The sequence below is a fragment of the Clupea harengus genome, chromosome 11, assembly GCF_900700415.2.
Source record: "Clupea harengus chromosome 11, Ch_v2.0.2, whole genome shotgun sequence".
Classification (NCBI taxonomy): domain Eukaryota; kingdom Metazoa; phylum Chordata; class Actinopteri; order Clupeiformes; family Clupeidae; genus Clupea; species Clupea harengus.
This window is the reverse complement of record NC_045162.1, coordinates 9,538,583-9,551,903: the sequence shown is the minus strand read 5'-3', so window position 1 is coordinate 9,551,903 and position 13,321 is coordinate 9,538,583. Positions and strand designations below refer to the sequence as shown.

Sequence of the window (13,321 nt, the reverse complement as noted above, 5' to 3'; positions counted from 1 at the left end):
TGCTGTGTGTTTGTGTGTGTGCATGAAACAGAGAGAATATCATCAGCCTGATTGAGAATCTCTGTTTCCATAGGAAGAGGAAGTAACGCTGTGCTTGGAGCCTGAGACTGTCACTCTAAGCCCCTCCCCTGTGCACGGGACCCCGCCCACTGGAAACAGCAGTCCCGGACCAGCTCCAGGGGAACCCATCACAGAGCGGAAAGCCTCTGATGTCACCCCCTCTGCCATGATGGAGGCGAACCAGGAAGTGATGGAGGGATCATCAGTAATGTACACAACTGCCAACTGAGTGACAGGTGCGAAAGAAGGACTTTCGGAGGGATACATCTCACACTCAAATAACCAGTTACCTATCAATTAACCCTTTGATTTTCAGGTATTACACACTTTTGTCATGAGGAGGCAACAATGGAACTGGATATAAGGCCAGATGAACTTGATGCGGAGAAGAAGTTGACAGTTAATATAAAAAGAAATATGAATCATTTTTTTTCTTCTTTTTTTTGTGGAAGCCTTAGATCCCTGAAATGAGAACAGACGCCATGAGATGGAAGGGAGGACATTGGAAGAGAGAGACAGAGAGAGAGAGAGAGAGAGAGAGAGGGGCCGTAAAAACGTCTTGAGTGTCGTGCATGATTTTAATAAGGAGGTGTCTTACAAAATATTAACATTATCTAGTAATAAGATATGTCGATAATAATAATAATTTTGTACTAAAGCATAAAATCTACAAAAACAAATATATATATAACTGTAAGAGACATGAGCCACAAGAGGAAATCAGATTTATTTCCCTTCCCAAGTCAACTAATCTCCTAAAATTGAAGTGATTGAAATCAGGCATAGAATTAACAGCCAATTCCCAACCTCCCCCATAAACTTAGGACCCTGTCATTGTAGTCTTTCTTTGGTCATAAACAGATGTACGCATACATACAGTCGGAACCTGTGTATGCTCTGGGACTGCTTTACTGAGTTTTACTGATGCCTTTGATTTGTCCCTGTCAAACATCAATATTAACATGTCTAAATCGTAAACGAAAATTCGATTCAATGTTACTTCAATACACAGAGGCCACTTTGATATTATTAACTTTTCCTCCAGAAAAAAAAACCAAGATATGGTCCTTCTCTGCTGGTTGTCACTAAACCAGACATAAAGACTGAGATAAAACAGCAGCCCCTTGACGAAGGAACACACACACACACACACACACACACACACACACACACACACACACACACACACACACACAAAGACACATACACACTGCTGCACAGTATTGCATTGTATCATAGTGTGCTTCCTACTCTGTCCTTTGGTATGCATGCTGTCTGCTATGCTGTCTTATGGCGTGCTAAGAACACTGTATAGGGTTTTGCACTGAATCCCAGGACGAGTAAGCTGAGATTCTCTGGCAGGAAGAATCGTACAGATTAAATAGGAAGAAAACAGGCTTACTTTTGCAGTCAATGTGGCAAGCAGAGTTGGGTTGCCTCAAAAAAACACTTCCATAAAATGTACAGTCAGGAAAGAGTAGGTGTGTTAGAGGTCCATTCTAAAGAATGACCTGGGGGGCTAAGAGAATGTTTCCGACACAGATGTACACTTCCTTGAAGAGGTTATAATAGTTGAACGTACACAGGAATCCTCGGGCTGTCTTGGAGCTGTGGTCTTTCAGGGCCACCACATCAACTGGAACAGTATGTCTGAGGTCACCATGACAACTGGAACAGTATGTCTGAGGTCACCATGACTTCAGTGGGAGGACACGTCATAATGGACATACTTTTATGCCTTTGGTTTCAGGCTTCAACCCATCTGTGGTCACCTGACTATACCTGGATTCATGTAAATACAAATCACATTCACATTTACAGCCATAGGACTAACTTGTTTATTTTTGTACTAACCTGCTGAATCTCAAATTCCTTGTTTTGTTTGGATCATATCAGTTTTTCCTGGACAGACAGCAACTGGGTTTATTTGACAACAACACTGCTCTGGCAATGGGGACGTACACAGACGCAGACCGTGGGGAGATGTAAATATTGCAATGGTTGAAATGGAAAACTCTGGAATATCACTGCAGCTTTTGAGACTCCTTCAGCATGAACGCTGGGGGTGCGGAGGGACTGATCGAGGTACAGGAGGCCTCTCGACCTTGTGTACAACTCAGGCCAATCAGGACTCAGAAGTGAGTAGGTGTCTTCCCGTTTCGCAGCTCCGGCTGCGGCTGCGGCTGCGGGCGCAGTGTGTGGGCGGACTCTTTGCTGCTTGAGTGAGGTATGCAGTGCGGTTATCTGAATTTGCAAGTGTGTGCTGGGACTGAATGCGTTTCTGCAGTAGACGAGGAGAGATCGCTCAAGGGCATCCAGACAAATCTGCATGAGTCACTGGCAAACATGAGACAAAACCGTTATGATTCTTTCTTTGGAGACATCCTCCTTTTCACCTTTTTGATGATTGTGTGTAAAATTCTGAGGGGAAAAAACTAACAAACAATGCTTATAACAACCTAATTCTGAAGTTTATTGACTTCAATGAATTTATTTATTGATTGATTATTTATGCAATGTTGGGACAATGTTTATTTTTCTACTGAATTGTGGGTACCCCTCCTCCTATATGTTGGAGCGCATGTTATTGGTCGGACAGTGGTCATAGCAGCAACTCAAGGCAACCAGCAGATGTGAAGCCCATTTGCTCTGTAGGTTTCTGACCATGGTTTCCCTGAACCACAGCCTTCAGCAGCAGCTCCATAACAGGATTGTAAACATGACATCAGCTCCAGCGAGAGCTTCTCTGGAGTCATGGCAACAGGTTATGCTGTTGTCCACCCATGAGTCCTCTCCGGTCTGTCCATAGAGAGACAAAAGAGTAGAGAAAAAAACATACATCCACAGCATGAAGCTGCTTGAGCCTTGGGTCAGGGAAACCGTTGTCTTCAGTTGCACACTGGGCTTCTCTGTCTTCGCTTGGTGCCAGGGTTGAGCTGACAGACACCTGTGGCCCGTGAGATGCGTTCGTTTATTTATTTCAGAATTATTTGGAGGAGGGATAACTTGAAGCCTATACAAACTTTGATCTTTTAGTCATGTAGGTAGCCTTTCTCTGAGGCTGTATCATCCCCCGTCTTGTCCTGTTGTTCAGTCTCCTTTGTTCCATTGTTCCTCCCTGCGAGGATGTGAGAGAAAATGGAACGGGAGAGAGAGACGGAGAGAAAGAGAACATCCTTCTGGTAAACGGGATAAAATCCTATCCTGTGGAGAGCCAACCCAAATTCTCTTTCGCTATTGTTCTTGCACATCCTTTCAGCTCACGTTGGCAAAGTTGCCACAGGGATTTGTGGTGAGAGTTTATGCTAAGAGGTAAAACCACCCCTGTGTGCTAAATAAAATGACAAGGAAGGTATCCTAGCGGGCTGTGGAGTCAGTCTTTAAATAGCCAAGGGCACACTTGGATTGGCACCATAGCAGGTGGCCAGTAAAGTCCATTATCATGGAGGAAAAACAATGTTTGAAGGACAGGGCATAACTACTCCTTTGACTCATTGTGGAGGGCTTGTATTGTGTGACCTTGAGGAGGTGTGTGAAGGTCATCTCCACAGGGAGGGTTCTGAGTGGTGCAGCACCTGACGAAGGAACACACTCCTCTCCTGTGTGTGACATCTCACACCAGATTTACACACTTGATAACAGGCAGCTTATAATAACCCTGAATGTGAAGGGGTTAGAGTTTTATAATTTTTTCCTAATGGATCGAAAAGCACGTTGATGCAAACAACACTGATTCGGTAAAAGCGGCCAATGACCCGTGATTCTAGTCTGCACTTTGTTAGAAGAACACTCAGAGTGTTGAATCGAAGATGGCTACAGTGCACTAAATAATGTCTTCACTTACATGCCATTGAGTAAATGATGTCTGCACTTACATTCCATTGAGTAAATGATGGGGTGATACAGCTTCAGTCTACAGGTGTTTTACTGCTCTTTATGTCAGATAAGAAATATTATGAATTAACTTAATAACGAGAAGCCAAATGTATTTCCTTAGATGTTACTGTTAATTAATTATGTGTTTACAGTTTTAGCCACTTGATTTAAGACTGGGTTTTGTTCTGTTTGTTTGTCTCTTTTTTGTATGATTCTACTTCCATGTTTCAATAGAAAACCATCCACATGCATGTCTCTATGACTGCTTTCAGTTGTCTTTCTTTCTCCGCATTCTATCTCTTTCTCTCACTCTTTCTTAAACTGTCACTCTTGTCTCCTCTTGTCCTCTGTAAACTTTTGTCCTTCTCCCCAATCCCCTCTTTTGGTTTGTTTGTCTGTCCGTCTGCTCTTCTGTCTCTCTGTGTCACTGTGTTATCCACTGTGTGGTGGGAAAAAAAAAAGTGAAGCCCAGAAAACGTCTTATATTTGTTTTGTTTTTGTACACAAATCAGGCATGAACATGCCGAAAAGGGTTCATAAAGTTCAAATAGATGTTTTGAAAATGTGCCGTATCAGCGAAACCTAAACTTCATTTCGCGGGGGAGTGAATTGATCTGAATGTATCTGTGACTGGAATAGTGTTTTTCTGAGGCACCCATACCTACCTATGCATGCTCGTCTGAAGGTTGTCAAAAAGATGGTCCCTTCAATGTGGTTTCACTCCTTTGTGTTTCTCTCTCTCTCTCTCTTTCACTCTTCCCTCTCCTTTTCCTGCATGAGAAACCACCTCCATCCCCTGACCCGACACCCAAAACATCCCCTTCCCAAATGAAAATATGGAGAAAAAAACAAATAAACAGACAAATGACCACATCACTGTGTAAAGGGAACATTTGTGAAACAAATAACAACAGCAACTGGCTTTTTTGTTATACCCATATTATAATACGTGAAATAACAGACATAATGAAACTATTTAGGAAAAACAATAAAAAACAACAGATTGAGAGAGAAGACTTAGAGAACACAGAGCTATACACAAAATATTTATTATCATGATCTATAACAGTTATACGAGCATCAGTAGTAACAATCATGAATCTCTACTACGTAAAACAGAAAATCAGTCCTTATACTATAGAACAACACTGAAGAGAGTTTTGCTCCAGCCACACGTATATACACACACTCACAGACACACACATACACACACACACACACACACACACACACTCACACACTCACACACACACACACACACACACACACACACACAGGTTCTCATTATTGTGTATACCGCTACCCGCTAGAGCAAAACCCAGCTAGCCAGTTGGACTACAGATTCACAGAAAAATCTAATTATAGGTAAACAATTTCTTTGAATGATTGGCTCATTATAAAGCATGTCGGCAGACACAGACTACATTTCATTGACTAACAAGGCACAGACTCCTTAGAATAGCATGCATGATGCAGATAAGATGACTCAAACAATCACAGACACCCACAGTCACCCAAGACCAGCTGGAAGATGCACAGGAAGGTGAGAAGAAAAGAGACTCTGTCCCAAAATGTTTAAAGACATAGGGGGAAACACCTGAGTGAGATACATAAAAAAAGACTGTTTTAAAAGACTTTAAAAGACTTTAAAAGAGTATAAAAGTCCTTTTTAAAAACTATGAATTCCTGCTCCTCTGGTAGGTTTTCTAAGAGCTTCATTGGGGCACAGATGAAAGCTCCACTGTCCCCAGCACAGTGTTGTATTTTTAATATAAGAAAGGCAGTGCTCAAAAATATGAACAAGTGTTGCATACTGTATAGTGTATGTACATATGCTTTGTTTGTGTGTCTGTGTTTCTTTAATAAGTCTTATTTAGATGGGCTCCTCATCACTCTCTCTCTCTTCGCTCCTCTCCTCCACAGAATGAAAGGATGAGAGAGGGATGGCGGAGAAGGAGAAGGAGGGGGAGGGGAGGGGCTCCTCGGGTAGGCTTACGGTCCCTCGGCTACTGTTGCCAGTGGCGACATCACAACCTGTACCTGTGGCCGTGACGATCCTTCCCCCAGACTCGCCCCTTCCGTCCCTCTTCCCCCCTTCGGCCCACATCTCCCGCTCGCGCGTGGGGGAGGAGGGGGTCGAAGGCGTGTGCGGGGGCTTCTTGGCTTTCCGGCTGGCGTCCCGGAAGCTGGCGAGGGGTGGGCGCAGGCGAACCCCACTGCGGGTGGAGCCCTCGATGGCTTTCTGCAGCTGAGAGATGTGGCGGGTGGAGAGAGAGAGAGAGGAGAGAGAGAGAGAGAGAGAGGAGAGAGGGTGGAGAGAGAGAGGGTGGAGAGAGGGTGGAGAGAGAGAGAGAGGAGAGAGGGAGAGAGGAGAGAGGGAGAGAGGGAGAGGGAGAGGGTGGAGAGAGAGGGTGGAGAGAGGGTGGAGAGAGAGACAGGAGAGAGGAGAGAGGGTGGAGAGAGAGAGAGGAGAGAGGGACAGAGAGAGAGGAGAGAGGGTGGAGAGAGAGAGGAGAGAGGAGAGGAGAGAAGGTGGAGAGAGAGAGAGGAGAGAGGAGAGGAGAGAAGGTAGAGAGAGAGGAGAGAAGGTGGAGAGAGAGGGTGGAGAGAGGGTGGAGAGAGAGACAGGAGAGAGGAGAGAGGGTGGAGAGAGAGAGGAGAGAGGGAGAGAGAGAGAGAGAGGAGAGAGGGTGGAGAGAGAGAGGAGAGAGGAGAGGAGAGAAGGTGGAGAGAGAGAGAGGAGAGAGGAGAGGAGAGAGGAGAGAGGAGAGGAGAGAAGGTGGAGAGAGAGAGAGGAGAGAAGAGAGAGGGTGGAGAGAGAGAGAGGAGAGAGGAGAGAGAGAAAGGAGAGAGGGTGGAGAGATAGAGGAGAGAGAGGGGGGGGGGGGGGGGGGGGAGTTAGCTATGGAAACTTGACACGGGTCCAACTGGAACAAGACTGTGGATGGGGAGCCCAGAACGCATTAGACAATAGGACAGCAGAGTAATGGCGTAGGCCAGTAAAATCCCTGTGACATTCACAAGGACCATGAGAGAGTGATGTCACCGCCGCCATAAATTTCGCCACATGGTTTTACTCTTGACCCCAGAGTCCCTCAGAGACTTTGTCCCTTTTTTATTTTTTACAAAGACAAACTGAAGTCAGCTTAGCGTCTGAGACTCGACTGAATAAAACCCCAGTCTTTCAAAAGCATTCAGCACTCTGTTGAGACCGCATGTGGTGTTGCGGGAAATGAATGTGTGGGATTGTCAAGGTAGTGAGGTCATACTTTTCCAGTCCCTTATTTTCAAGTGTACTGGCTTTTCGATTGAATACAAACACATGCCATGCTAAGCCGCTAAGCAGCACAAACATACAGACATAATTTAGCCATTGCACAAACATGGAACATACACAATAGGCATCTGTTCAATTAAAGGATATTTAAACATCTTTGTGAGAGGGTAGGTATAGGAAAATGAATTTCTCTGTAAACACATGAAGTCTCATACAGGTGGTGTTAGGTATGGCTGGCTAAAAGCAAACATCTAGTGAGGTCTACATGAATGTGGCCACGTCACTACTGGAGTTAAGCAAACACAGGTTAGATTTTTACTGAAGAGGTGAAGAAGAACAGCAGACAATGATGACCAAATAACACTTACCTCCTTGAGGGCCACAACTCCAACCAGTTTCCCAATGCTTGTGACATATGCATGGCTGAGGCCCAGCAGAGAGAATAGAGTGTGTGTCTGAGACGGAGAGAGAGAGGGGGAGGGAGAGAAATGAGGCAGAGAGAGAGGAAGAGAGATGACAGAGAGAGAGAGAGAGAGAGAGAGACAGAGAGAGAGAGAGAGAGAGAGAGATAGAGGGGGAGAGAGAGGTAACAGGGAAAATGTATGGAACAAATGGATTAATGTGGAATGCTGCCCAACTCCATTTCATATAGGTCTTCCTCACTCACACCCTTTCCTTAGCTCCACCACCTTAATCATCATTCTTACAATGCCGTAGTATTGTCCCCCTGATCAGTTTACGTTTACAGGAATGTCCATCTAATATGACCTTTCAGCCTCTGTTTCCATAGCGCTGCCGGAACTACGGACCCACAAGTGACGTAGCTAGCCTTTTGCTCTCCGCTCAATTCTGAGCACGACAAAATAATGACATAACTCTCCAGCACCAGCACCGACGCTAGACCGCTAAACCAGAGATTTTCTAGATAACGCTAAGATTACCTCAAGGTCGAGTTGAATTTTGCTATCAAATTGCTAATGCTCGATAAATGGCTTTTGACATTTATTAGAAACCAGCACCACTATGATTAATTGAAGCCTATATTTCAGCTGACGTTTTGCTTGTGTTCATTCCAAGACTTTAACCTCAACAAGCTAACGATGCAAGCTATAATTTATGTTGCTGTATTCACCACGTAACCTCTGATAAATCTTGCCGGTTTTAAAAATGGCTCTTCCACTTACGTCACGTTTAACCAATAAGCGTCAACCATCACTACAAGCGCCACCCAGCAGTTTCAGGGCCGCACAGAAGTCCCAACGCCGGAGTAGATATTATTTCGCTCTCGAAAACAGTCCTGAAAGAGGTTCTACAGGGGCGGTCCCTGTAGTGGAAGAACACCTAAAGGTGCCGCTTCCCCCTAAAATGGCCGACAAGTTTCTGCAGTGGAAAAAAACACCTGAATATACTGGTTCCAAAGCATCAAATCTAAAGGATATGCAGAGACGTAGTACTGTGTATTTAGGACACAAACACAATAAGCTCGATCCTGTGTGAGGAGTCCTCTGAGAGGGTTTTGATGGAGTCCTCGGAGATGTTTTTTTGATTCCTCCAGCAGCCAGCCTCAGCTGCTCAGAATATGAATATCCATGAAATAGTCTCACGCTGCCTGAGTCACTGTGTGATCAAAGACTGTGGGGGGATAAGCAACTGATCCAGCCTCAGCTGTGCGTCTGACTCACTCATGTCCTGCCCCAGCCAGGAGATGCTTGGAACCAATAGGCAATTTAATCTCTAGATTTTCCACATACTCTCTTTCTATTCGAAATTAATGGTTCCTCACATTCCAAATTCACCCATGAAAACGTGTTGAAGTGCTTTAGTTGTTTAGTGGACAGTGAATTTGTTCTGTACCTATCGCTCGTGGAGGAGGGTGACTCGGACTACGTAAACATTAGGATGTTATTGGAGGTGGTGGAGATATTGACCCCTCGCCCGCAGCTGCAGTGTATAAATCTCTCTCTCTCTCAAGAGAGGGAGGGCTCAGCCGACAGCCCTCCGATTACCAGTCCATTACCACCAGATATGTGAGCGCACCCGGGCTCAAATAACACACCAAGTCAAACCAAAGAGCAGGGTTCTCCTTCCAGCTGTGTCCATCAACCATATCCTTCCATGTGGACACACCATGCAGAGTCAGACCCCCCCCCTCAAACACCCCCCCCTGAAAACCTGAGATCATTTACTTTATGCAGTGAGGTCCTCTCCACCAGCTGAAAAGGGGAGGGGTCCACGCGGATCTGTTCCATCTCGATTGGCTGGTCCAGCTCGGCCTCTTCCCAGGCTTTTATCTGCGCAAAAAGCAACCAATCAGAGCAAGATATCGTAGCGGTGCAATGAAAAGTGATTGACAGCAGGTAAATTGGTGCTGCTCCAGGTGCTGGTGTTGATCTGAGTGCAATCTTGAGTGCGTATTGATTGGGCGGGTTACCTCTTGTGTTGTCATGGTATCTGCCAATAGAGATGGTGGGAGCTCCTATGGAGGTAGATGGAGAGAGGATTGAGAGGATTATTAATCAATAACCGTTCCCTTATCCACAGCCACAAAATGGCACTAGCTGTTTGTGCAATGCGTTGTTTTCATTTAGAAGAATTTTCAACTTTGCAGTTAATCAAACAGCACTATGGGAGTTTGTAATGAAGACACTGAGGGAGGTAAATATCTGGGGTGGGTGGGGGAGAGAACTCATCATTAGTTACACTAAAAATACTATGATGGGGTGTGACGCCACCTGGTGGTGATAGCGTGTTTGTTTGTGAGGCACACAGTTATCTGCAGTGAGTGCTTCATGACCAACTCATTTCGAGACACACATACACATACACTCACACACACACACACACAAACCAAAACAACGTGGGGCAGAATTCCCCACCTAGTGGTCTGATGCTGCAACAATGACTGCAGCAAAAAAAAAAAAAGAGAGTGAGAGGGAGAGGGAGAGGGAGAAGAAGAAAAAGAGAGCGAGAGGGAGAGGGAGAGGGAGAGGAAGAGGGAGAGGAAGAAAAAGAGAGACCACCCCTTCGTTGGGATGAATAATTCATGCCTTGAGATCTATGTTTGTCTGCTGTGGTGAGCCTAGAAAGAGGTAAGTGGGGTATCAGAGGCAGAAAGCCATGCGGACGGACATGCTTCCTCAGTAATGTTCAGAGGATGAGGATGAGGAGGAAGAGAACTCTATGCTATGCCAAGCCGTGGAATCAAATCAAAGACTTAGTCAAGCTAATGGGAAAAGGGAGGGAAGCGTATGTTGGATGTGTTTATGACTGTGCAGCGGGTGGCCCGGTTTGTGTGTGTGTGTGTGTCTGTGTGTCTGTGTGTCTGTGTGTGTCTGTGTGTGTGTGTGTGTGTGTCTGTGTGTGTGTGTCTGTGTGTCTGTGTGTGTGTGTGTGTGTGTGTGTGTGTCTGTGTGTGTGTGTCTGTGTGTGTGTGTGTGTGTGCGTCTGTGTGTGTGTGTGTGTGTGCGTGTGTGTGTGCGTGTGTGTGTGTGTGTGTGTGTGTGTGTGTGTGTGTGTGTGTGTGTATTACTAAATACGCCCCGGTGGCAGGCTGCCCCTCACCTGTATTTCTGTCTGGCCTGAGGATGATGAAGATGAGGAGAAGAGTCGCCGAAGAGTCCTCCTCACCGTTTGAAGAGCTCCCCTGTCTGAAGGTAGTGAAAGTGGAGTCAAAGCAACACAACACTCGGGCAAATCCCACCCCCACCCCCGTCCCACTCCCACCCCCGTCCCACCCCCACCCCCGTCCCACTCCCACCCCCGTCCCACCCTCCTAATCTCCACCCTGCCCATCCTGCCACTTCACAGCCTGGAAATGTGCCTTGAGAGGGCATTAGTGTGCTCAGTGTATACTATACCACTAAGCACGTCATTATAATTTAAGTGAGGCTTCTGCATAAAATGCTGCTTGGCTCGCAGTTCTCAGAACGTGATTTTATATTCAGGAGTGTGTCGTAGAGCTACAACGGGCAAAAACATGCAATTTAGAGGGTGTAATGATGCCTTCTAAGGATGCCTAAGTGCAGATGAAATATGACTGCAAAACCCTGACAGGATAGTGTTGCATAAAAGGTGTATAAAATTGGACAAAATTATGCGTGTGACTTTAATGGGAGATTAAGGATATGAGTTTAGCAAAATGGTATAACCTTACTTTGGTATTTATTAAACATAAATTGTATTTATCCGTAAGTCTGAAAATATCTCAGATCATGCTGTTTTTTAGACCTTTTGTGCAATAATGACTCAAACTCACCTTCTGTTGAGTGAGTGGGGGAATCCGGAGCTTTAGGGGAAGGAAGAGGCCCATTCCTCTCCTCTGTGGTCTGAGAGACACGTCCCAAAAGCACACACATTAACAGCTACTATAGCATGCACCCTTAGTACACACGATTACTTTACAGTTGGGGCCACAGCCTAAAAGTGACATTGGTTCCAGTTTTCTATCTCATCTGAGTAAGGAATTGTAGAATAGTGACTGTATTTTAGCTGTGTCTGATGTTTTATGATATATAATTATATGCGTTGCTGATCACCTCCCACATCCCACTGTCTCACCTTTCCTCCATTCTCCTCCCCTCCCTCCTCATCCACAAAGGTGAAAGAGGTCTCCCACTTGACCTTTGACCCGGGGCTGTGTAGACCCTGACCCTGCTCGTAGACCCGCCTCTCTGCCGAAAGCCACCAATCGCAGGCAGCCTGAAGCTCACATCTCTCAATTGAGCCCAAAAGGATCATCGATTCTGGAAAGATAAAAAAAATAAAAAATAAGATCTATTTTCAGTCTCCATCGACATAATTGCTATTAATATTTCATTGTGTTGTTACAAAGAAATGCTTCCAACAAAAAAGCTAATTCTTGTTCACAATTCCTATCCCTGAGGCAAAACACAAGACAAACACAATAAACAAGATCACTGGTTGTATTGCTGTGAGGTAACACACACACACACACACACACACACACACGCACACACGCACACACGCACACACGCACACACAGACACACACACACTAGACATACACATGCACACACTGACCTTTGGAGTCCACTAGGGGTATAGTCCTGAGGGAGGTGGACTGAAGGAGGTTGCTGACCTCACGGTATGTGGAATGAGCAGATACAAACTTCACTTTCCTCACCATGATGTCCTCCACAAAGATATTATACTTGCTGAGAGAGAGAGAGAGCGAGAGAGAGAGGGGTGGGGTGGGGGAGGGGTGGAGAGAGAGAGATATGGAGGGAAGGTGGGAGAGGGGAGATAGGGAGGGAAATGGGAGGATGAAAGAGAGAGAGAAAGAGAGAGAGAGAAGAAAGGAAGGGAAAGAAAAGAGAAAGGAAGGGATGGAGGGAGGGAGATAGGAGTGGAAAGAGCTGGCTTAGTGCAGTTAATCCTCTCACTTTGTACCTCTTGCTGTTTGACATGAGAGACAACCTTCAACCCTTCATCCCCCAGCAGAGCACAGCGCAGTGATGTGCAGTGCAGTGCAGCTAAGGCCCGTACCTTATGTGGCCGAAGCCCAGCTCCGGCAGGTAGGGCAGCTTCTTCACCTGGATGATGGAGTCGTAGAGGGACGGCTGCAGGCCCTGGGCCACCATGTTGGCCAGGATCACAGCCACCATCATGGGCAGGATGTGCGAGATCTGACCCGTCAGCTCAAAGCAGATTACTGCTGTGGAGACCGTGTGCGTGACGGCACCCGTCAAGGCAGCAGCACCTGACAGAGAGCAAAGCAGTGGGGGGGGGAGAAGGGAGGAATGAAGAGGAGAGAAAGAGAGAGAGACAGAGAGGGACAGAGAGAGGCAGACAGACAGAGAGAGACAGAGAGGCAGACAGACAGAGATGGACAGACAGACAGAGAGGGACAGAGAGAGGCCGACAGACAGAGAGGGACAGAGAGAGGCAGACAGACAGAGAGAGACAGACAGACAGAGAGGGACAGAGAGAGGCAGACAGACAGAGAGAGGCAGACAGACAAAGAGAGACAGACAGACAGAGAAGGACAGAGAGAGGGGTGAAGAATGAAAGAATGTGAGGCTAAATAAACAGTTGGAGGAAAAAGACAGCAGACATTTTTCTAAACTCAAAAACGAAATGAGCTAAAGAC

At 46.0% G+C, this 13,321-nt stretch overlaps 2 protein-coding genes across 6 annotated transcripts in view; one reads left to right on the top strand and one right to left on the bottom strand.

The window, feature by feature from the left end:
- Positions 1–4,809, top strand: part of fam131bb (family with sequence similarity 131 member Bb) — a 38,141-nt gene extending 33,332 nt beyond the window's left edge. For 4 of the 5 annotated variants that reach the window (XM_031575835.1, XM_031575833.1, XM_031575834.1 and 1 more), the window contains one exon: positions 74–4,809. In XM_031575835.1, the coding sequence (XP_031431695.1) occupies positions 74–289 (216 nt within the window). In that variant the 3' untranslated portion in view covers positions 290–4,809. The remainder of the gene's footprint in view (positions 1–73) is intronic. The other variant, XM_031575832.1, reaches the window with a different exon arrangement.
- Positions 4,810–4,902: 93 nt separating this feature from the next.
- Positions 4,903–13,321, bottom strand: part of clcn1b (chloride channel, voltage-sensitive 1b) — a 27,476-nt gene continuing 19,057 nt past the window's right edge. The window contains exons 15-23 of the mRNA XM_031575830.2: positions 12,718–12,931; positions 12,253–12,386; positions 11,771–11,955; positions 11,469–11,538; positions 10,775–10,860; positions 9,645–9,689; positions 9,400–9,504; positions 7,582–7,668; positions 4,903–6,184 (exon numbers count right to left, since the gene is read on the bottom strand). Coding sequence (XP_031431690.1) covers positions 5,810–6,184; positions 7,582–7,668; positions 9,400–9,504; positions 9,645–9,689; positions 10,775–10,860; positions 11,469–11,538; positions 11,771–11,955; positions 12,253–12,386; positions 12,718–12,931 — 1,301 coding nt within the window. The 3' untranslated portion in view covers positions 4,903–5,809. The remainder of the gene's footprint in view (positions 6,185–7,581; positions 7,669–9,399; positions 9,505–9,644; positions 9,690–10,774; positions 10,861–11,468; positions 11,539–11,770; positions 11,956–12,252; positions 12,387–12,717; positions 12,932–13,321) is intronic.